The sequence below is a fragment of the Leopardus geoffroyi genome, chromosome D1, assembly GCF_018350155.1.
Source record: "Leopardus geoffroyi isolate Oge1 chromosome D1, O.geoffroyi_Oge1_pat1.0, whole genome shotgun sequence".
Lineage (NCBI taxonomy): Eukaryota > Metazoa > Chordata > Mammalia > Carnivora > Felidae > Leopardus > Leopardus geoffroyi.
Genome location: NC_059329.1, coordinates 17,891,845 through 17,916,865, shown reverse-complemented (window position 1 = coordinate 17,916,865; position 25,021 = coordinate 17,891,845). Strand labels below are relative to the sequence as shown.

The 25,021-nt window shown below is 52.6% G+C and overlaps 1 protein-coding gene across 4 annotated transcripts in view; it reads right to left on the bottom strand.

Moving 5' to 3' along the window:
* GRIK4 (glutamate ionotropic receptor kainate type subunit 4) overlaps positions 1-25,021 on the bottom strand; it is a 431,410-nt gene that overhangs the window by 292,223 nt on the left and 114,166 nt on the right. For all 4 annotated transcript variants that reach the window (XM_045483193.1, XM_045483194.1, XM_045483196.1 and 1 more), the window contains exons 2-3: positions 12,698-12,803; positions 7,007-7,138 (exon numbers count right to left, since the gene is read on the bottom strand). In XM_045483193.1, the coding sequence (XP_045339149.1) occupies positions 7,007-7,088 (82 nt within the window). In that variant the 5' untranslated portion in view covers positions 7,089-7,138; positions 12,698-12,803. The remainder of the gene's footprint in view (positions 1-7,006; positions 7,139-12,697; positions 12,804-25,021) is intronic.

Below are 25,021 nucleotides of genomic sequence, written 5' to 3'. Positions count from 1 at the left end.
CCTCAGTAGGAGTACACGGAGCCAGAGGAGCTGAGAGCATGTGGCTAATGTCTGCCCTCGGGGTAGAGTTTCAGAATGGTGAACCTCTCCTCCGAGAAGGGTAATGCACACAGAGAATCTCAACGCCAGAGAGCCCCAGCCAGGGCTGTAGCGCCTCCCAAATCTAGCACAGTGGCACCATCTGCCCGGCCAGGGGCTTGGGTATGCCAACACAGGCACATGCTGTGCCCCAGCTGGACTGGGCTCTCTTCCCTTTCCACAGCCTTCTTCGGTGGCGTGGGCTTCGTGGGCCTCGCCAACCCAGCCACCATGACAGCTGGACCCCATGACTCAGCTCCACGGGAAGAAGCACACAAGACGACACGGGGGGGGGGGGGGGCGCTGAGCAGCCTGACAGGTGTCTGCATCCTTCCCCATGCCCAGTGTTCCTCAGCAGCCAAGGCCCAGGCCCCGTCAAGCTGGTACGGATCACATGCCTCCTCCCGCAGGCCGGAGTAAGTGTGGCCGCTGTCTTGCCCGGAGCCAAGCCGCAAGGCTGCGAGTGGGATGTCTGGGCTCTGCTCGTGCACACCTGTGCTTCCCACCCACTCAGGCTCGCATGCACCCAGGCACTTGGCTGAGGTCTGGCAACAGCTCCCACTGGTGCCCATGCTTCTCCGACTCCCCCATCGGCGTCCGCAGGGAGACAAGAAACACTTAGACAAATTTCCACTGACGAAATGAAAAGAATCCGCAGGGCTCTGTGTCTTATCTGGCTTTCCCATGCAACTGGGGCCAAATGAGGTCATGGCCTAAGTTCAGTAGATGGTCACCTCCATCCTAAGGCTTATTAATGGCTGTTAATGAGAACACAATGATAATGGACTGTCTCCCTATGGGAGCAGGAGAACAGACCAAAGGCCAAAGCATTCTATCCCAGAATCCCAGGTTGAAAGTGGTCTTAGAGGTAACAGGCCCAACCCCCACCTGGATGCTGAAATTCCCGTCCAAACTATCTGTGGCCACCTCCAGCTGTACAAGCCTCGGTACCCAGCACAGGTCATTCCGTCCATCTAACAGGCGTTTCTTTACAACAAATCCAAATTTCTTTCCATAATTTCTACCTTCTCCCCACACCCCCCCCCCAAATAGAGCTTGCTAACGATTCACTCCCAATGTGAGGGGCACAACGAGAGCCCAGGGGGAAGCAGGCCGTTCTAGCACAAGTGACCAGAGGCAGCCACACAAAATTAGCCATAATCCGGGAACACCAGACCATCCCTTCACTCTGATAGCCCTGCTCCCGGGACCTTTCCCGGTTTTGTCCCAGAGATCAGTCACGATGGATTTAAGAAAACACAACATTTCCTACTTACTTGCCTATCTCCTTTAGCTCAGCCTGATTTCATGAGGTCCTGGGTGTCGGCACACTGGCCTCTGGTGGCTCTCGGTCCCACCCATCAAGAGAATACTGCCAACAAGCTATTCAAGACTCTGTCTTGTGAAGCCGTGCTTCACAAAAGCGTTCTGGAAAGGCTAAGAATTTAAACTTCCTGAAGGCATCCTGTGTGAGGCTCTTGGAAGAAGACAGGCTGCAGGTGAAGGCAGGTGATGACATCGTGGGCTGAGTGACTCCACACAGAACACTGGCCTGGGTGCCTGCGTAGATACAGCTGAGGCTCCCTGCTCCCCACTGGAGCTGTAGCAGCAGGGGTGAGTCAGGAGGCAGGGAGAGACAGCCTTGGACAAGCATACGTGCTGCAGACACACACGCACGTGCGCACACACACACACAGACTTTTTTGGTAAGATATTTACTCTTCTAATTACATGTTATACACTTATTGTTAAATAAAGCTGCTTGCTTTTTTTGAGCACTGACCAATATCTGGGGAGGGAGAAATCTGACAGGTCAGCTCAAGTTTCAAAACTTGCCATCAGTTCATGCATCCAGCAAACATTTAGAAAGTATGACTATGGGGCAGGCACGGTGCTAGACCCAGGAATACGGACGTAATAAGGCAGACACAAATCCCCTAGGGTGCTGGGCAGGGGAGAGAGCGGTGTCTCAGAAATCTTTCTAGGAGACAGATGAAGGAGAAAGTCATCAATTTCTATTTGTCACTAATGTGAAAGACCAATTGATTGCCTATATGGGTGACTCAATTTGGAAAAGCGATGAAAAGTTACGTGCCCATCAAAATTCCATAAATCACATCACGTGGCAACATTAAGAGAGCCCCCTCCTCAAAAACACCCCCTCATGAATCTTTTGCAAGACACAGAATTCAGCTGGCAGATTTGGATCTCCGTGTGTCAGATATATTTAATACACAGCAGAACAGGATAAAAAAAAAAACAAACTGTTTTTTATCCTTCCCTCTTACCTCCCCCAGTTCTCTTATTATCTCCGTGTTTATAACATTTGAATGTTCTATGTTTAACGTTCTCTCTCCAGGACTTGGAGCTCATTGGGGGAAACCAACCAAGTAAAAAATGGTAGTTGTAAAGTGCCTGGGTGTCCTAGTAAGGCAGAGTGTCAAATAAATCCAGGCTCTTGCTACTTTACTACCCAGGGAAACTTTAAACAAGAAAGAGATCCAATTGCTCCAAAACCTGCTGGTGTGTCTGATGCCACCCACACTCCTTAGGACTTCTGCGGCACGACGAGCAAGGCTCTCAAATCCCCAGCCCTCAGTTTCCCCATCTGTGAGATGGACTTTCTCTGTGCCCAGAGGAAATTATTTGCGGGTAGAAGAGTGGACGAGAAGCTAGAACTCCATCAGCAATGGCTCCATCTGTCAAATCAGATGGAGGTAGAACACGATAGAGTTAGTATGACCGCTCCGATAATGGGATATCCCTACCGTCCCCGGGGGTGTCCCAGCCATAGTGAAGGAGAGTAGAAAGAGACAGCTTTGGGGACAGGCTCAAAGTTCAGTATCTATGTGACCTTGGACGAGTCCTTTAAACTCTCCGAGCCTTTGTGTCTTCATCTTTAACATCGGGTCGTTAATTTTGACATGAAGATTGCCCTACATCTGTGAATACTAGCACGGTGCCCGGCAGAGAGTAAAGCCAGTCCGAGCGGGAGGTACTCTGGTGATTGTTATCCTGCCGCCATATCCTCAGTGCTTGGCACAGAGCACTCAACAAACACCCGTCCAGCGAATTAATAAATGGAGAACTATATCACCGTACTTATCATTACAGCCAAAATCTGCTTTGGAACCCAATCAGGATCCTCAGCCCACTCCTCTTCTCCATTGTCAATGACAGATGGACATTTTCTCCTTCTCCTCTCTCTCCTTTCTCTTCCCCGTCCTCCAGTAGGTCTATGTCTTTAAGCGTATATACGTAAGATCAGAAGACAGTACTTTAAAACGACAATACCAAGCACGTTCTTGGGGAAGCAGGTCTTGCAAGGGGCCAGGGACTCATCCGCACATCCCATTCATTGAGTCTGAGTGATACACTTGCATACGCGAAGTGTGTCCAAGGTCGATCGCCCTTGGAGTTCCGAGTCTGGTGGGAAAAGGCCAAAGTAGCTACAACCCAGTAGGTGCTGGAACAGGCGTTAAGTACCAGGGAATGGGAAAATGGCAGGTAAGAGATGATTCCTCCCCAGGAGGGACGGGGTAATCGCGAGAAAGGACTCTGCAGAGGAAGAGCTACTTAAGCCAGGGAGAGCAGTGATGGGAGAGGAGGAGAGAGAGAGGAGAAAGAAGACTAGTGGTGGTAGTTTTCCAGGCAGAGAAGACGGAATGGGAAGAGCTGGTCCCAGGCACGCGAGGCCGGTGGGGAAAGCCCAGAGTCAACCTTCCTGGTATATCTGGGGAACAGCGAATCAGTGTGGCTGAAAGAGGGGCCGAGGAAGGAGTAACAGGAGACAGTCTGGAAAGCTAATACTCAATACTTGGAGTATTGGAATACTTGGAAAGCTAAGTACTCGATACTTAAGTACATTGAGTACTTAATGTGTTCTGGGCAAGGGTAACCTTTGCTCATGTCAGGAACAGGATGGGAGAAAACCACCAGAGACAACACTGTTGACGGTGAATCTGCTTCCCCGGTGGCCAGGGGACCCCGCCAGTGGGCGGCGAAGAAAGCAGTGTAAGAGGGGTCCAGGAGACTGGGTTCTAGTGCCGGCTGCCATCAGCCCGGCCACCTACTCGCGATGTCCCCTTTAGGCCGTCTTCCTCATGGATAAAATGAGCAGCTTAGAGAATGGGATCCTCAGAATCCTTCATGGCTCTAAGATGACGAACCTTCGAAGGAATGACGGGCTGTAGAGATGGGGTGGGGTCTTCTCTGAGCACTTATTAACTTGTGGCTCCCACAGTCATCACTCAGAGAACCCAGAGGGACAGAAGCAAAATCAAAAGACATTTTCAGAAGACAGATGACTGAAGGGGGCTGACATATGTGTGAGAGTTTGGGGAATTTATGCAGGCAGCCTCACAGTCATAAATAAAATCCCTTTCTCTTACCCAAAACCTCATTCGGGGGGTAAACACCGGGCACTGTAATAGACAATTTGGCTGTATCTCCCGCCCCGTGCCTCACTTGAATGAAAAGCAGCAGTCCCCAGGCACGGTAATGGGTCTGGCCGCCTCTTTACAAACATCCATATTGTCACCGGCGGACAAGCAGGGCCGAGGATGGAACAGGACGGGCAATTCATCTCTGAGATTCCTCACCCCTTCACACAGCCTCACCCTCCGAGCTATCTATCCTGAGGCGGAGGGGGTTGGAAGGAGCCCAGATCACCAAATGCAGGGAGACGTGACCCTGCGGGAAAGGGGATGAACAGCACCCTCTGCAGGTCGGGGGAGACTCCTGCACCCTCCACCACCCGTGCTGGCCCAGCCCACTGTGCACAGGGCTGCCTGCTGACAAGCACAGCTACTTGTTTTCTTGACCTACTTCTCTTCCCATCCCTGCCCCACTCCAGATCCCCTCTGGAGCCCACAGTAATTAGCACCTTTCCATCCATTAGGTTCAGGAGACTTTTAGAAAAGCTCCCGGCCCCCAGGATAACCAAGGAGACGGCGAAACGGGTCCTGGCACTGTGGCTCTGGTTTCCCTTTTCTTTTCTTTCTCTTTGTTGGCTTAACTCCGCTTCCTGGCCTCTGCAGGGGATCGGGCCCGGTTTGACCTTCCAGCCTGGCTGGAAACCGGCTGCAAGTGGCCTGGCGTGAACCAAAACACAGAGGGCCAACAGAGTCTTGACAGAACTGGACAAGCGATGCTCCAGGGGTGGGTATGGGAGCACGAAGGGTCCCTTTGAAGCCCTCCGTTGTCAGCGTAGCAGCCAAGAGAGGGCTCTGTCAGCTCCTCTTTCTGTTTCCCTCCCAGAGAACAAATGTCAGGAGAGCCAAGGCCGTGAGGCGCTGCCGTTTCTGGCTCAATCCCTTTCCGCTTCCCATTAGCGACAAATGGAAATTGATGGGTTACCGCTTTATCCACTCATTTAGAGGGGGAGAAAACCTCACAGCAAATGCTGAATAACTGTAGGCATCTTATAAATTAAGCATCTTAAGGAGATGAACCGTTTTGCATTGCCGCTAAGGAGAATTAAATTAGGTTTTGAAGTTTCGGTAGAAACGAATGGGGAAGAGGGAGGGAAGATTTTGTTTCTTTAATTCCTTTTCTCTAAGCATGCAGAGTGGCGCGTCGAGGGCAGGGTGAGGGGAAGCACTAAGTCACCTGTCTGCATTTCTGATTCCAATCAGCTGCTGCTGCATATGCATGGCGAAATGAGCCCACAAGTTCACACGGGACAGCTCGCTGAGATGCAGTTCGGCCTCTGGCCCGTGGTGCACGGTCTCACCAGGTCTCGGCTTCTGGCTCACCTCTGCCCACCCTGGGCACCCCAACCACCATCAGCGCGCCAACCTCTGGGACTGTGGACCAGTCCTGACTGCAGCCGGAGAAATCCTGCAGCTTAAAGCCAATTCCCTGGGACTCGGCGTCATGATAGCTTCCTTCTGCATCAGTCTCTAAAGCTTTCAGGTTCAGGTTTAGGATCTAGGATCCTGCCTTGTTGACACTACCCCATTTCCGCCCCCTCCGCAGCTCGGTGTGGGAAGAGGGGCATCGGTACCCGTCTGTGTTGCCCAGCCTTGCTCCAGGGGTGTCCCGCTGTTAAACCAGCTTTCCTAGGACCAACGACCCACCTGCCTTGGCTTCTCACTGCTGTGCCCCCTTCTGTCCCCACTGACCCCCTTCCCCATACACACACACAATTCCCCAATCCCTGACACTCCACGTCAGTCCTGGGCCATCAGAGGACCACACAGCGCATGCCGGACTGAACCAACTCCTTGTCCCTGAGGCGGACGCTGTGTCCCCGGGACCCAGATCAGCAGCGCCTCAGCCTGCAGTTAATGCGCCTTGCTCGGTCCTGGGGAAGAAGAGGCACTTGATTTCCCAGGCACTCCCAGTCCTCGCTCTAGGGACGAGGTCGCTGACAGGGCAGGTGGCAGCATTGCCTGCCCACACCTTGAGTGGGCATCCCAGCAGCAGCAAGGCCAGGCAGAGAACATGTGTCACTGAAAGGGCCTTGCCTTCCCTCTCCAGAATCAAGCCAGATACCAAGTCAAGGGCCCCGCCAAGGAGTTGGCCAGGGTCACTAAGAGCACTCCCTGACTTGATCTGAGGCACACCCTCCGGGGAGGGGAGGGGAGATCTCTTCCCTGATCTCCAGCCCTGGATCTGGAATCCCCACAGCTCCTCCCAACCTCCTCCTTCCCCTAACAGCTGCCCCTTCATGCGCCAGGCCGAGCCTTTCACACACTGCAACTGGGGACTTGGCACCCTTAGTCTCACAAGGGGGCTGGGCACATTGACCAGACCGGAGCTGTGCGCCTGTCGGCTGCCCCCCTGCCACCACTCCTGCTAGCCAGGCTAAACTCAGGAGGGCACAGTGTGGGGCCAGATGTCCCCGGTGGACACCTGGGATTAACAGGAGGAGGCATCCCCCAGGGCTGGGCTGTCCCCAGGGGGCCGTATGAGCAGCACTTACCGATCCTCAAGGAGTGTGGACTGCAGGCGACCATCACGAGCCACGCGGGAAGCAGCACCAAAGGCGCCGAGACGCGGGGCATCTTCTATGAATCCTCATGGAGCCCTCTGCTGGTCTGGGCATGACATAACTCTGCGAGAGAGTGGGGAGGGGTGGGGAGCAGGTGAGTCCCGTGCCCCTGCTAGGTAGCCACCCACCCAGCCCAGCGACTAGAGCTGGTGCCCAGAGGGCCCCCGGGGAGAGGGCCCACAAGCCCCACCAGAACCGCCAGTGGGAGAGCTCCAGGCCAGCTCCGGGCCTCTGTCCTTCCTCCCTGTCCCCAGGCCCACAGAAGCTTCAGGTTCTAACTCCATCCCGCTGATCAGATCGGGGGCACACGGGTGTAAAGGCGACTAAATGATGCGTGGGGCTCCACCGTTCTTAAATCTCTAACTGGGGATGAAAACCTTCATCCGCTCTTACACAGGAGCCATGAGCGAGCAGAGGAGGGAGGGGTAGCAAGGCGGTGCCACGGCCCTGGGACACACTACACCACCGCTCGCTGGGGAGTGGAGTGGGGACGGCGCCGTGTTCGAGTCCTGCTCCTCCACACGCTAGTTAGGTGGCCTTCCTGAGGACTTCTCTCGGCCACCCAACTCCGTGTCCTCACGGCTAAGACTAGCAGGACAACAGCCACGTGGTAGAGCTGTCCTGCAGATCGAGATAACGCCGGACAAGCGGCCAGGCTAGACAACAACAGTCCCTCCGTGGCACACGCGGAAGAGGTCTGTTCTCAGCAAATGCTGAGGACAGAAGCACGCACACCAGGTCATCGGCTGGTTTCCACACCTGCTCTTGCTACCTGCTGAAAACCAACCCCTCCCCATCCTTCTTGCACCAACCCCTCTTCCTCCTGAGGCAGGTGGGCCTCTGACATCAGAACCAGGACTATAGAGGGGACTGGGGCGGGGGGGACCTCCCTGAGACCTCTCGGACACCCTGAGAACCGAGGCGATAGCCTGCCGGCTGCACCCCATCAGTGGGGTGAAGGTGGGGCCAGGAAACACCTGGCTATGCCAATCCCGGGTCACCCTGGGTTAGGAAAGTAGTATTAAAATGATTCTTCCTCCACCCCCTGGACAGACAACCCAATAGATAGATGGGCAAAAGACTAGAGCAGGTCTCCCACTAATAACTACATCCAAATGTCTCTTAACATTTGAAAAGGCGCTCAGCTTCACTGGGCATCAGAAAATGCAATTTCAAACCACAGTAAGATAACACTATGCACCCAGTGGAAGGACCTAAAAAAAGGACAGTACACGGAATGCTGGCAGGGATGTGGAGCCCGTGGATACGACTCTAGAAAAACTGGTCTTTATGCTCTTGAAATCCGGAGTTTTGCACTTAGCCTAATGCCCCAGCCACCCCACAAGGAGTGTATTTTCAATAAAAATGCATGGATATGCTCGCCAGAGATGGATTAGAATGATCATGGCAGCGCTCTCTGGATTCCTCCAAACTGGAAACTACCCAGATGTCCAGTAGCAGAACGGAGAAATACAGAGTACATTCGCATGATGGAATGTAACGTGGACATGAAAATCAACAATCAACAACCACACGTAACCGTCCGGATGAATCTCATGAACGTGATTTGAGCAAAAGAAGCCAGGCACAGCACAGTACGTACAATAGGATTCTTTTTATAAGAAGTAGGAAAACAGGGGCGCCTGGGTGGCTCGGTTGGTTAAGCATCCAACTCTGGTTCAGGTCATGAGCTCACGGTTCATGAGTTCAAGCCCGGCGTCAGGCTCTGTGCTGACAGCCCAGAACCTGGATCCTGCTTCGGATTCTGTGTCTCCCTCTCTCTGCCCCTCCCCTGCTTGCACTGTCTCTCTCTCTCAAAAATAAACAAACTTTTTTTTTTTTTTTTTTAAAGTACAACTGTTAGAGGTCCAGCAAGTGGTTACCCTTGAGGGTGGGCGGTGACTGGATGGGAACAGGTGGGGTCTTTTGGGGGTGCTGGCGATGTCCCGTTTCTTACTCTAGGTGGTGGTTACACAAGTGTGTTCAGTTTGTGAAAACGGAGCTCTATACTTACGATTACGTTCACTTTTCTGTGTGTGTGTTACAGACCTCGGGTAAGTCTGTTTACCGACATCCCCCTCCACCCCACACACACTCAATGTTCCAGCCACACCCAGCACTTGGCAGTTTCCTGTGCATACCTTGTTTGCTCTGCCTGATTCTCCTCTCCTGCACCCCTGCCCCTGGCCAGAATCCCGACCCTCTCTACGTACCCCTGCAGCGGCCTAGAGAGGCTTTGACAGAACGTCTCCCCATTGCTGCTGCCTTTATGTGCACACACATGGGATGAGTGTGGGCTTCTTAAGGGCAAGGACAGCTGCCAGCGTGCTGTTAAATCCCGAGTCCACTTTACACAGCAGATGCACAGTTTGTACTTGTCCGATGGAAGGCCTCAAGCAATCACCCTGCTATTGGGAGTCAGAGGGAAATAAAGGTAAAGTTCAGAGGCAAAGACAGCTCTGCTTGTTGGCCAATCCGGCCCAGAATCTTTGTCCTTTAATTCATGGGTATTGGTGCAATGACAGATTACGGCAAATACCGTCTCAAGAAAAGCTTGGCATTCTTGCTCATTACGGATGAAGTTGGTCGTTCGGTGATGGTCTCCCCAGTGCAATGCAAGCTCAAACAAAGGAGGTGGGGGACGGGGCAGAAATCTTGTTCCTCTGTCCGCAGGGCCCGGAACAGGGCCTGGCATATATTACAGCTGCCATAAATATTTGTTGAATGGATAAATGAATAAACGGTCAAAGAGGAAAGAACTGTAAAAATCTGGTTAGGCTATATAAAAGCAATACTAACCATAATCATTTATGTCAAATGCCTTCCATTTATGCCCGATCAGCACGCCGCATGGTAATTATTATTCAGACTGCTAAATAGGTGTCAGATTAGCCTGTGTAAATTCTATTTGATGACACAACTACACCCAGTGCGTGCAGGCCTGACTTCTGTCGCTCATGGCGGAAGCCTAGCTGATTCTGGAGACCACGTGTGAGGACCACAATGTCTGAGGTCCCAGGCTGCTCTTCAGCCTCGACTGTATAACCCAGGGCACAAAGAAGAGAAAACAATCTCCTCTCAAACCTTGCAGGAATAAAAAGAGCCATCGTGTTACATGACTGTAACGCTCACTGGTTTGCAAACTTCTTTCCGCAGTCTCTTTCTTATTTAACGCACAGGACAAACTCTATTACAGGTGGGGAAGCTGAGCCCCAGAAAGGTGAAGTGCCCAGTTCAAGGTCACATGGCGGCTATGAGGCAAAGCCAGGGCTGGCCAGGTCTCTGACTCCACTGGCTTTTCTTGTCTAGCCTAACCACTTATATACGAGTACAAGAAGATTAAGCTTTCAGATTCTTTACCAAAAAGCACAACGAAATTTCAGGTCTTGTTTTCATTTTAATGTTTAGATGAATCTGGTCTTAGAACCAAAGAGGGCAGCCGTTAACAACTAAAAATATTTTTTAAACATTTTTAAATGTTTATTTATTTTTGAGAGAGAGAGAGAAAGAGTGCAAGCAGGGGAGAGGCAGAGACAGAGGGAGACACAGAATCCAAAGCAGACTCCGGGCTCTGCACTGTCAGCACAGAGCCCGATGCAGGGCTCAAACTCATGGACCGTGAGATCATGACCCTAGCCAAAATCGGACGCTCAACTGACTGAGCCACCCAGTCGCCCCTCAACTAAAAATATTTTAGTAGTTTGTTTTTTTTTTTTTTTTTTTTTTTAATTTGAGAGACAGAGAAAGAGAGCATGAGCAGGGGAGGGGGAGAGAGAGAAAGAGAGGGAGACACAGAATCCGAAGCAGGCTCCAGGCTCTGAGCTGTTTGTTAGCACAGAGCCCAATGCAGGGTTCAGACTCTGGAACCGCGAGATCATGACCTGAGCTGAAGTCGGACGCTCAACCGACTGAGCCACCCACGCGCCCCAAAAACATTTAAATAATTTAGGGATAAAAAAGACATGATCCTGGAGATACTGCACCAAGGCCCGCTTCCCACTAACACTGTCCCTCCCTGGGGAATTTCTCCTCCTCCTGTGGCTCCTTACCACCTGCGTGGCGTGGCTTCTAAATCAGCATCCCATGCCCAGCGCTCTGCTGAATGCACAATACAGCTGCCTCCTGAAATTTCACCGGTGTTGCAGAGCACTTGAAACGCTCCCCGTCCCAGGCGAAAGGTATCCTCTCCACCACGCGTACCACCTGCTTCTCCTATATCTTCCTTCTTTGTAGGCGGCACCGCACCCCACTCATCACCCAAGCCAGAAAGCTGAGAGACGCCCCAGATTGCTCCTTCCCCACACCCCATTCTGAGCAGTCACTACTTGCCGACAACTCTGCCTCCGTGACCTTCTCTGCATCACCATGGACTCCCACGCTCCCCCCATCTGGATATTCTACGGCAGGGACCCAGACCTTGGCAATAGCAGCCTTCCTGGCCTCCTTCCCTCGGGTCTTTCCCTCCCTGGGTGGCTCCCCATTCGGCTGGGGGTGGGGATTCTTACTAAAACACAAACATGATCATGACACATCCAGGCCCAGGCTCCCCGAGCTCTCCGCTGCCTCAGGGATCCAGGGCAAACTCCTCACTCCAACAGGCAAGCCCTTCGTGACCTGGCTCCCGCTCACCTGTCCCTACCGCCCCCCCCCACTGCACCTGACACTCTAGCAGAGCCTGAGCCCCGACTTCTCAAACATGTCACCTCTGTGCCAGCTTCCACACCGGATATGGCCTCAACCCGTGGTGGCCTCGGCTTCTATAGGCTAAACTGCATTCTCTCCCCTCTCCGTTTTTCTGTGATCCCTTCCCCATATGCTGCCACCAGGCCTGGAACATTCCTCATCAGGGCACACAACCTGCTACGAGGATGCTATCTTCCCACAGAACCAGCAGCAGTGATGGCAGGGACTGTGACAAGCACCTAGCATGCTACCTGGCACATAGCAGGTGCTCAACTAACATTGGTCAAATGAATAAATGGACAGATGACATCAGAAAGGCATTTGCTGGAGCGGGCGGCTGGCTGGCTCAGTCAGTAGAGCATCTAACTCTTGGTCTTGGGGTCATGAGTTCGAGCCTCACGTTGGCGACAGTTTACTTAAAAAAATAATAACAAAGGAGGCCTTTTTTAAAAAGGCATTTGCTGAGTTTACACCAACATGAACTAAATTCCCAGTTTGACTTGTACATTTTGTACATTTGCCGCGGTTAAAACCAACGACCTATGCAGACATCACGGTATAGATCCGGGCAAAGAGTAATCACAGCATGGGGAGGGAAACAAGCATTTACTGCTCTTTTCGGGCAGAATTTAAGTTCGAAGCAGGTATCTAAGTATGGCTTCGGATCTCCCAGGGTCTCTGACAGTCCTCACCTGAATAGAGCCAGGCCTCACTAAGGTACTTTTGGGAACCCAGAAGGCAGAGAATGTAAACACAGCCCTTTGCTGTGTCACTGAGGGCATGGTTCTAGACAACATGGGTAGTCTGCCCATCGGGCCACACCTGGATGGAAGCCAGACTGGTTTTGGCTCTGAACCTCACTGAGGGAACACTCCCAGGTAGTTGACTCCCTTCAAAGCCCACCTCCTCATCAGTTTACATGGGAGCAGCAATGCCTACCTCACAGGGTGATGAGCACCAGGAGAGCAGGGAACACGCTGGAATTTTCCACCTGTGTCTCCAATGCCTCGCACAGGCTGGCACATAGTAGGCACTCAAAAAATATCTGTGGAAATAATGAAAGAATCCAGTCAGCTAATGCATGTGGAAAAGGCTCTGTCAGCATGGAGTGTTCCCTTGTGACCTACATTTGGAGCCCTTGCCCACAAGGAACTCCCAATCTAGACCCAATTTCTCCACGGCACAGGCTCCCCTGTGACCCTCCAGCTCTCACCGTCCACCATGGCAGGTAGCGCCTGATGGCAGGCACACTGCCCCATGAGTGCTGGGAAGACGTGCTATGTACAGCCCCACCTCTGCTCTACCATTTACCGGCCCAAGATGTTTCCTCATCCAAACACCAAAAAGCAGACGTCACCACTTCTTCTGAAAGGAGAACCTAATTTCCATTTTTTTAGAATCTCAGGACGGGTCGGCTTCCTCAAGCCAGAGGATTCCTTGATGTCTCCAGACATCTCTGACTGCCCCCCTTCCATGCATATATATATATATTTTTAAGTGTTTATTTTTGAGACAGAGAGAGACAGAGCGTGAACGGGGGAGGGTCAGAGAGAGGGAGACACAGAATCTGAAACAGGCTCCAGGCTCTGAGCTGTCAGCACAGAGCCCGACGCGGGGCTCGAACTCACGGAATGTGAGATCTGACCTGAGCTGATGTCGGGTGCTTAACCGACGAGCCACCCAGGCGCCCCCTATGCTTACATATTTTTTTTAATTTTTAAGTTTATTTATTTTGAGGGGCAAGCAGGGGGGAGAGGGGCAGAGAGGGAGAGGGAGAGAGAGAATCCCAAGCGGGAGCCACACTGTCCACGCGGAGCCCGACGTGGGGCTTGAACTCAGGAGCCGCAAGATCATGACCTGAGCCGACGTCAAGAGTTGGTTGCTTAATCGACTGAGCTACCCAGGAGCCCCCATGCTTGTATTTTGAATGCACACTCTTATTCACTGCGACGCCTTCTCCCTCTTACTCACTGCGACGCCTCCAGCACCTGGACAGCGCCTGGCGCAATGGCTGCAAATACACCTCATGAAATGGGTGAATGAATGGGCGAGCGGCTCTTTAACTCTACGCTTACTGATGCCCTCTCTCTCCATCACCAGACTGTGATGGGATGCAAGGGAACATCCCTTTTGGGTATCTTTCTGACCCACCTGCCATGTTGCCTATACCGAGGAGAAGCTTAGTAGGTGTGCCTGTAGATCCCCAAGAGTGTCAGTTTGTACTCACAGACCGCACAGCCTGCCCATGGCTCACTGTGTTCAGGCAGCGAGCACGCCGTCTGGACCCCCCTGGCCCAGTTGTGCTAAATGGCCTCTCCTCTCCCGATTTGTCAGCAGTCCCTCTGCTGGTCTCTCTCTCGTCCTCACGGGCCGGTTACACTATTAATCGTGATTTTCCAGGGTGGGTCCGAGAGGAGGCTGACAGCAACCAGATGGTGTTTGGTGGCAGGGAGGACAGAGGAAATCAGAGGGGCAGCCAGATTAATTACAGGTTTCCTCTCATGTGTGGGCAACAAGATCTTGATTACTCCTCATGATGCTCCAGGCTCCTCAAGACAAATGGATGTGGGTTTCTCTGCTGTTCTGACCCCCCCCCCCCACCCCCCGGCTGGGAGAAACTCCCAGCAGCAGCCAACAGCGTGGACAGAGTGTGTAGGGAGGCAGGATGGCAGGGTGGCCAGGACAGGGGAGCGGAGCCCCCCACCCCCAGGCTCCATGGCCTCCTTAAGGGAGAATCAACCTTCAAGACCTGATACAGTTGGGCAGCATGCATAAGTATTCTGTGTCCCTGGCAAGTAGCATGACACCAGGACATAGGTCTGTCCCAGGAGGCAGGGACCTGGGTGCTCACTGGCTCTGGGAGATAGCTCTCCGGGCCTCAGTTTCTCATTCTGTAAAATGAGGGAATTGGAGTCAACGACCTCTAAGTTCTTTTAAGTTGTGCCATTCCGCAGTTCTAGGAATTAGACTCCGCGGTAATACGTGCCGAGTATTTACTTCCTCTGTGCAAAGTACTATTTCAGATCCACTGCTCCTCAGAAGAGCCCTGTGAGGCAGATACTCTCGTCCTCTCCACCTACAGACATGGAAACCAAAGGGGGGAGGCTGAGTGAGATCTACTAAGGTAACTCGCCTGGCCAACGGGAGCCCCAGGCCACCAGCTCCAGGACCTAGTCCTACTATCCTCTACACGCGCCGTCTCTCCTATCCCAAACCTGGCACACAGTTGATACTTGAGGAAATACTGCAAGTGATGATAATGATTATCATGATGTTGGAGAAGGGGAGTCGAATCCAAGGAGATCTAGGGCCCATCTGCACATTTTTCAAATCAGGGGACACAAGCAACAGAAAAATGAGTCTGGGTGTGTCCCTTGGCAACACGATCGGTCCAGGGGTCCTCAGTTTTTACCATTTACCATCAGGAGATGCTCCCAGGACTTTGTGATGAGACTGTGCCAGGTTAGCCAAAGGTGGCTTGTGTCGCCCTGAGAGTTGGACTGGCCTGACCCAACAAGATAAAATACAGAGCCGTGGCTGGCCCAGCCCAGGCCTGATATCAGGGGAGGACATTTAGGGAGGACAGCAACCCCAGGTATCTGCTAGTACTCAGGACGTGTGACAAGGGACGGCTGTCCCCAATTCTTGGACACAAATGAGCAAGACATGGTGAACAACCAGTCTCTTTTCCCCGCCAAGCCGCCTCCTGTGTAGGTATCAGACTGATGCCCTCAATCCACTTCTAAACAACCGCCTCTTACCAGGGACCAGAACAGACGTCCCTGGCTTCCATTCCTGGACGCCACTATGTGTCCTTAAGCTGGTTACTCAACCTCTGAGAGCTTCATTTCCACAAATGTAAACCAAGGGCAATCGGACCTCCCTCGAAAAGCTATTGAACTAGTACGGCCATCAGTCAACGTGAACCTCCTTTCTTTCCTCTCTCCACCCGCATTCCAGGCTCCCTCCGGCCCCGTACACAGGTACCCTGGACCACACCTGCATCCTCTCCCAACAAGACGGGCTCCCACGCCTCTTGCCACTGCGGGGGGGGGGGGGGGGGAAGGGTAGGAACCTGCCAAATGCTACTCCAAGCCAACCCCATACCACAAGCCTTCCCTGAAGAAGTTAGTCTTCCTTCCTCGCTCAGACTCAGCCTAGCAGAGGAAAAAGATCAGGGACTGGCGGTGGAGAGCTGACTTTGGCCCCATCTCTTAACCTCTCTTCTGTAAAGTGGGGAAATTCTACTCCTACCACCCCCCTTATAGCATTGCCAAGAGGACCAAATGAGTGAACGAGCAGAGCGCTACTTTGCAGGTGAGTGAAATGCTTTCTAAGCAAAACGGTGTGCATATCGCTCCTTTCCGGTAGCCTGGCCAAGGTGTATAAATACGCTTAATACCGCTACAGGATTTATACTTTATTCATTCAACAGAATATTTCCACTGAGTATCTACCAGCAGGCATTGTCCAGGCCCTGGGGCTTACAGTCAGGGGAGGGATATTAATCCCACAGCCAGGGCACAAGTGCCACAAGTACAGACAATGAAGGAAAAGTGCAGGACGCTACAGAGTGTGTGACAGGGGGACCTCATGTGGCAGGAAGGGAAGGCTTCCCTGAGGACAGGATGTTCGACCTGAGTTGGCCAGGTCTCTCAATGGGGACAGAGGGAGCAGGGAGAAGGAGATCCCAGACAGAGGAACGACACGGAGGAGACTCGGACCGCTGGTGGAGGCCAGCGCAGTGCGTTTGGGAAATGGCAGGGGCGGGGTGCCTGGGTGGCTCAGTCGGTTGAGCGTCCGACTTCAGCCCAGGTCATGATCTCGCAGTCCGTGAGTTCGAGCCCCGCGTCGGGCTCTGTGCTGACAGCTCAGAGCCTGGAGCCTGTTTCAGATTCTGTGTCTCCCTGTCTCTGACCCTCCCCCGTTCATGCTCTGTCTCTCTCTGTCTCAAAAATGAATAAACGTCAAAAAAAAAAAAAATTAAAAAAAAAAAAGGAAATGGCAGGGGATTCGTAAGGCTAGAAAACAGAAACATCTCCGTGTATCTGTTGTGTTTACGTCCAGTCTCCCTCATCAGGCGCCCCCAGGTCCCGGATGTGGCTCTGCATCTAATGCCGGCTGCCTCCATGAACCTCGTACGGGACCTAGCTTCCTTCACAGGCAAGGTGAGGAGGCCACAGCATATGGATCTCTTTCCCGGTGCAAAGGACATGGCTACCGGGGAGAAGACGGGGAGTTAATCACCCGCCTTAGTGAGCCAGGAAGAGGATCCAGGGGTCGGATATGAAGGGCAAGACTGGCTCTGGGTGGTGAAAAATGTCCCTGGCATTTATCTGAGGCCACTAGGCTGGGCCCTGGGGGAGACGAGCTCCTAGCAGAGACCACGTGAGCCGAGGCTTTGAAATAAAATTGCCCAGAGCCGGAGCCGTTGGTAACACATTTAGAGCAGAGAGACCTTGCAAGGGTGTCCACAGAGGAATAGAGAGTGAGCAGGGGACAAGGCAGTTGCAGAGAGAAGCTGCTTTTTCAGGACAGCATTTTAATTACCTGCAGATAAACACAGCTCTCCCTCTCCTGCTGTCTGGGTGTCTGGGAGGAGAGGGGCTATCCTGGAGAGGCTTGTCGGCACTGCAACCTTGCATACGGAGATCTGAGATCTGGAAAGGGCAGGCCGTGCAGCCTGGGAGAAGAGAAGGCTAGGCTGGGTGGGAGCTGCCTGACGCGGGGAGGGGAGGTGCATCAGAATTTAACCATCCGAAGCCAGAGCTGGGTTATTATAGACTCACAGGTGATGGTAAGCAGACACTGTCCCAGCTCCACTGAGGTTAAAGCCAGAGGAAAGTGCTCTGATGTTAGTGACAAAGAAGCAAGCCCGGATCTGAGAGCTGCTGGGTCCCAGACACAGAGCTGTCCCTTGGCCTGGCCCCACCACGCCCAAGTAGAGACCTCACTGCGTCTGTCCTGCCCACAGTCATGTGCATACCAGTCTTTTCGGTGTCTCTGACACCATCAGCAGAAAGTAAGGTCCTGTCGTCTTTTCCTAAGTCCTAGCCAGAACAGGGGACAAAGCAGCTATCCCTAGGTGTATTCATTCCTTGGGGAAGCCTGGGACATCCCCCTTGTACTCCCAGGGGTACGGGAGGAGTCAGGGTGAGGAGGATAAGGAAGCTAGATATTGTAAAATAAAGGTGCACCAAAAAGTAAGGGGTGTCCCCTTCAAGAGGCAAAGCAACTGGGCTTATTGTGGGGTGTCACGCAAGCTGAACACAATCTCTGGGAATCACCTAAGAGCCCGTGCAGGGTCCATGTACCCCTTCCTTGCCCTCCAGCTCCGTTAGCATTGACGGCCTTCTCCTGGCACCAGGCTCCGTGAGAGGCAGAGAACAGTCACTGGCTGCTGGCCAGTTGCCCTCTGGAGAGGGTTCTAGAACTGCAGTCAGGGTAGGAAGGGAGACTTGCTTTTCATTCTGAAGTGTTCTCTACTGTGTGCGTGTTAAGAGATTGGATTGCTTTTTCAATTAAGAAATCTAGTGAATAATTTAAAAAACAATAAAGAATCCCAACTTTCTCAATGACTGGCTCTCAGGTGGGCATGTTGCTTACGTCCCTGAGCCCGGGTCCCCTCCTCTGTACAGTGAGGCTAAGAACACCTCAGGTTCAAGTGCTCAGTGACTGACTGCTGGGCCTGCCCAGGTCCCTCGCGGCCTCTCTGGGCCACTTGTCACCAGCTACCAGAAGAGCAGGTGTGGCTGTTCTGAGCTGGCCCTGGAGCCTGATCCAAGGACACACTCCCGTCCCAGTCACACTCCAGGCCGAACACTCACCTCCCCTCTGCTCCCCCCACCCCTGCCAGCTACCGCCCACCATCCCAGTCTACCTGCAGCCTCAGCGCTCACCTCTGAGCACCCCATACACGCACAAGCTCTAGTTCTTGGCTGGATCCCAAGCCCTGGGCAAAAGGAAGGCCTTCCCCCGAAAGGAGACCCTGATTGGGGGTGCCGCTGTGTTCAGCTAGTCTCTGTGGGGGTCAGGAATGCAGAGGGCATCCTCTCCAGCGGCTGCCCTGGGCTTCTGCCTTTGTCCCACGCCACAGAAGAGAGCACAGCTCTCATTCAGCCTGCTGATGTCCCATCACCTTCCCTGTGCCATGACCTAGAAGAAGTCACGGAATCTCCAGGCACACGACACGAGTCTGTGGGTTGGAAGTCCGGGGGCATACACAGTCTCAGAGCGGCCTCAGGGAAATATGACTTCCTTAGCTAAGCAGGGGAGCTGTCCCCACACTCAATACCCCCCGCCCAGGGACCGTGGTAAAACGGGCACATGACCAGGGGAGCCCAGCTCCAGCTGCCAGAAGCGGGGAGAAAGGCAGCCAATGAGGCTGCCCCCTGGGCGGGGCTAAACGCCGCACACTCAGTGATGTGCTGGGCAGTCACGGGCCATCGGACCTCTCAGATGTGCGGTCTGTCCTCAAGGAGCTCACTGAGAAGTATGAGGTCATAAGCAGCACACTGGTGAATGCAGGATGCAGGGCAGTAACGAAGCGGCTTCCACAAGGCAGGGCAGCCTTCGCCGCCAAATGGGAAGGAAGCGCTGGGAAGACAGAGGCAGAAAGCATCCCTGGGCCCGGACAGGTGAGCACGATTCTTGGACAGTGTGGGCACACACCGAGCCTTGAGGCACACACTGCTTAGGAAAGGAGACCTTCCAGCACGTGCCAGGAAAAGCAAAGGACAGTGTCCAAAGGACAGTGACTAACCAACTTGGCAGAAGCACGCTATCCAGAGAAAGGTAAGTGTTGGGGTCAGATTCTAGAAGGCCTCGAACGCCAAGGTTAAGGAGCTTGGACTTGATCCTCCAGGCAATAATGAACCACCGAAAGTTTCTGGGCAAGGGGGGGCCAATACTGGAGTTGTGCTTTTTAAGGAAATCAACGTGACCAAGGTGTGCCAGATGGCCTGGACAGCAGGGAGGTCGGTGAGTGGGCACTTAGCCACGTGTGAGGGGCTGTGAATGGGGGGCGAGTCGTCCCTGAAGGGAACTGACCCCGCACTACCTGAACATTAGAGTACTAGATTTTCCCACAAACTGGAAATCAAAGCTTCTGGGCCACCGAGTTTTGGGTAGGAACATAGACTTCATGGATCTCCAAGGAAAGCAGAGCTCGCTCGAGGCAGCTCCAGAGTTGTGGCCTCAGCAGGACATGGGATCATCAGACATTTGGCAGAGACTGCATAGGGCCCAAATGAGAGCGACCGGGGTCAGGAGGCCGGTGTTCAAACCTGGCTTTGCCGCTGTTCCCTGCAGGACCGTGGTGTCCCGGGTCCTAAAGTCTCTTTGCCCCTCAGTGTCCCATAAAATAGCAGACAGTGCGACATGCCCTATGTCACAGGGTGGCCCCAAAACGTTTTCATAACACGTAATCAGAAAGTCGGGAAGATCTCCTTCTAAACTGATCTCCCTGGTTGGTTTCTGCTTACCTCCTCCGTCCCCACCCCCAACATTTTATTCTCTGTCTTTTGTTCTAGAACACACGCTTGACTCCCCGTCTCTCAGATTGATCGAACAGATGAATGATTTACCATTGTTTCCTCCAAAACACCTAAGACAAGGTTTTCCACCTAGTTAGAGCTCAATGAATGTATGATTAATTAATAAAAGTGAACCTATAGAGGATGTTTTAATCCTATCCGTCACCCCCCCCCTCCCGCCCCCACCACCACCCTCCACTCAGTGACTCATCTTAGTAACAATGCGAGGGAAAAAAAATAATTAGGATGGCAAGCTGGGAGATCTCCCCCCTGCCCCCCATCTCCATCCACAAAACTCTACATAATTCCTCCCAGAGGAAGGCAGGACAAGGCAGGGGTTAGGAGCACAAACTCTGTGTCCACTTCAGACCATTCTCCGAGCCGGGGCTCTGCTTCTTACCAGCAAGGACCCTGGGAAAGTGGGTAGCCTCCCCCAAACCTCATCTTCCCTGCCCACAAAATGGAGAAGATGTGAGACGTTCCTAAGGCGGCTTTCAAAGATTCGCTGTGATCTTAGTAGTGTTGGTACCGAGCTTCCTGAGAGCTGTTACTATGTTATTGTGACTATTGCTGTTATCGTCCGGAGCCAAATCACCGTGATTTGAGGGGACTGGTATTTGGGTCCAGATTTCCCATTAGTGTGGAGGACTGGGAGCGCTCTGTGACTGCCAATACATCAAGCTTCTCGTAGTTCTCAACTGGAGAAAGCACCTCAGGTTGAGCTTTGAAATGCCTCGACCCCCAAGCCAATCTCACATCCTGCTATCAAGTGGCATCTGGGGCTGGGGGGCATTGAGTCGATCAGTCGCCCTTATGGCGCTAACCCAGCGTTAATGGTGCAAGTGAATTACAAACAAGGCCCACCTGCTGTGCTCAGCAACAAAACCCGGCAGGAGGGTAATTGTCCGGAACTTGAGCACAGGGGGACACAGCAGGCAGGGAACACATTAAACATGGGGAGGAACGACTTCCCAACACTTTCCTTCTCCATACAGACCCAAGGAGAAGCCAGCGGGCAAGGGGACGGGAAGCCAGCAGGCGCCAGATGGGGAACGCTCCAGAACTGCAGAAGAAAGTTCTCCCAGCAGCCACAGCTGGCTGTCCAGGCCAGCACCTCCACAGATCCGAGAGCAAGGGAAGAACATCCAGCTCCACGCAGCCTGATACTCCTACATGAGCTTGGATGCCAAGGATGTCCAGCATGGCCAAGGGCTCCACCCCACAGGAGGGCACCCTCCGTGATACCAGCCCCCACACGAGAGACCAGGGGTAGACGACGGGCTCACCAAAGCTGGTGGAGGCCATGGTAGCACGAAGACCATTCGTCTGTTCATCCATACACCCAATATGCATTTATTAGGCGTTAGGAGCAAGTGGGGGAAAAGCTAATATGACACAGACGTTCTTTCAAGGAGAGATAGGCACAGACATCGGTCACTGGGCACAGGCTAGGCTGTGCAGTCACTCAGCGAAGGCCCAAAGCAGTGCTGCTATAAGGCAGAGAGCTCCAGCGCTACCCAAGCACAGCTCAGGAGGCTTTGTAGAGACAGACCATTATGCCCATCTTGAAGGCTGTAGATACACACACACGCGCACACACACGCACCCTTCATACAGACATGCATTGCATACCACATGTGCATCTACATATACGTGTAGCCAGGTTTTAGGCATCTAACAGGGAAACATGAGGCCCAAGGCTCTCATATTTCCACCAAGTTCTTAACATGCTCCGAAGCCGAAAGGAAAAGGACAAATTCAGGCACACAGCACAATGCAAGCCTTGTCTTTGACCATCTTCATGGTTCATGGTCTCCTGCTGGCAAGGTGACCCCTTCCTCGTTTCCCCTTTTACTGCAAAGGGTCATTTGCCAATGACCTGAGAAATGCCTTTACTGCAGGGACTTTCCTCCCGGGCTGGCTGCAAGGGCAGCCTTCCTCCTCCTCCTCCTCCTGAGAGATCAGACCATGAAAAGGGGCAGTAACATTTCAGGAAGGTGCAAGCTCCGGAAGGCTGGGTTCCAATCCCTGCTTCCCCCATTTACTAGCTGTGGTCAAGACACTGACCTCTCAGCCTCGGATGTCGCATCTATAAAACAGCAATGATAACAGCACCTACCCCACAGGGCCGTTGGCAGTTTTATTTTTAAAATTTTTTTTTTCAACGTTTATTTATTTTTGGGACAGAGAGAGACAGAGCATGAACGGGGGAGGGGCAGAGAGAGAGGGAGACACAGAATCGGAAACAGGCTCCAGGCTCTGAGCCATCAGCCCAGAGCCCGACGCGGGGCTCGAACTCACGGACCGCGAGATCGTGACCTGGCTGAAGTCGGACGCTTAACCGACTGCGCCACCCAGGCGCCCCAGCCGTTGGCAGTTTTAAACGAGAAATGCATATAAAGTGCTCAGTACAGTGCCTGGCACATAGTTAAGCGCCCAGTAAATATATTCCAAATCTAATTCGCAACGGCACCACATTCCTACTACCTGGGAGCAAACAGCTCTACTGATTTTGTCCACACGTTTAATCCAGCAAAAAGCATTTCCATTAGCACAAGTTCATTCATTCAATAAGGATTTACTAAGCACCTAGTGCGTGTGAGACGCATAAGGTCTTATATAAAATGGCAGGGTCCCCGCCCTTGAAGCATTTACGAATCATAAAAGAGAAACCCGCCTGGGTCCTGCAGAAGTATACACACACAATCTTACACACGTTTATACACACAGGCACACACGTTTGTGCGTACGCACATAAACACGGTCCCCTGCCCCTGGAAACTGGCCATCTACGTTGGAAGTACTATTATCTACGTCCTTTGACTTGGAGTCTAGGCAGAAGGCAGCCTAGTAATGACTATACTGTTTCTGGAAGAGGAAACTGAGGCTCAGAGAAAATAAACGTTTGGCCCAAAGACTAGGGAGAGGGTGTCCCGGGGGCTAACATCACTGGGCATCCACTCTGCGCCATGCATGTGCAGGTGAGTAAGCCTCTTCCACATGTTTTCGCTATCCGGTCCCACAAAACCCCTCTGAGGCCCTCGTCAGAACCCTCCTGCAAAGACGAAGAAACAGCAACTCAGCAAGGGTAAGCGATTTGTCGAGGATCACAAAGCTAATATGCGAGGGGCCAGGATGCAAACAGCATGTCTGACTCAGACCCGCCAGCTTCTCCCACGGGACCAGAGAAGATTTAGTACATGGCACCGGTCTGATTAATTGCGGCCCGTCTGGCTGCAGGCCCAGCAGTCTGTGCTTAGACCTCCCATAAATACTGGTGGCGGGCCTACTATGCACCTGGCATTGCGCTCTGAAGTGTAACCCTGAGTCCCCCAAGTTCCTCGTGCACTCCATGCATAGTCCCACCTCAGGGCCTTTGCATGGGTTCTGCCCTTTGCCTTGAACATTCTTCCCCAGAAGACTGGCACATGCCCTCGCCTTCTTCTAGACCCCGACTCAAATCCCAGTCTCAGGAGGCCTTCATTCTCCCTGTTCTACTTTTCCTTTCTTCCCATAGCACTTACCACTTCCTAGCTTATTATGTAATTTACTGCCTTATTTATGTTCCTCATGTATACGGGTTGCCCCTACACACACCTTCCAAAACGTAATAAGCTCCCCAAGACAAAGAATTTTGTCTGCTTAGTTCTTTATGTGTCCAACATACCTAGAGCAACGCCTACTATACAGAAGGTGCTCAATAAATGTAGTGAAGCAATACGAGAAACACGTGAGCAGTAAGTGGGCGGATCCGTCCTCAGAGGGCGGATAAGGCTGTGTGTATTCTGGGGCGGGGGCTGTGGCCTCCAGGAGTCTCCCATTTCTTTCTGCTGGGGGAAGGGAGGCCTCAGGAGCATGAAGATTCGAGGACTTCCTATCGATTCCTGTGACAATTCAGACACAAAGGCAGCATTAGAAGCTTCCTATTTACAATGTTCTGACAGCAAACAAGATGAAGTGAGAAGGGCATCAGAGAATTTCAAGGCGTTCTCGTCCTGGATACAAGGAGAACCCAAGGCTGTGTCAGAGCCCAGCTGAAGCCAGGAAGCCAGGCTCTGCTTATCAGCACATCCCGAAGGGATAGGAAGATGGACAGAAGGGCAGGGTGACGGCAGGTCCTCACAGCCTGGAAAATCAAGAGAGTGAAGGAAAGCTAACTCTTGGTGAAGACAGATCCCAGGATCTCAGTGCTGCAAGGTACCTTGGAAATCACCTAATACATGGTCCTCACCTCACAGATACAAAACTGAGGCTCAGAGAGGGTAAATGACTTGATCAAGGTCGAGAACTGGTGCCAGACAGAGCAGGCTCTAAAACCCAAGTCTCCTGACTTGATCAACACCCTTTTCACGTAGTGAGTACTACTAAAATGTTTTGGGGTTTTGTTTTTCCTTTATTTTAAAGAGAGAGAGAGAGAGAGCGCACATGCACGCAAGCAGGGGAGAGGGGCAGAGGGAGAGAAAGAGAAACAGAGAGAGAGAGAGAGAGAGAGAGAGAGAGAGAGAGAATCTCAAGCAGGCTCCAGGCTCAATGCAGAGCCCAACGTGGGACTCGATCCCACAACCCTGGCCTCACAACCTGGGCTGAAATGAAGAGTCAGACACTCAACCAACTGAGCTACCCAGGCGCCCCTAAAATGTTTTGTTTTGTTTTTTTACTATCTTCCACAAACCAGCCCCGTACTAGGTGCCGAGGACACATGACAATGTGGAAAACAGATAAACACACA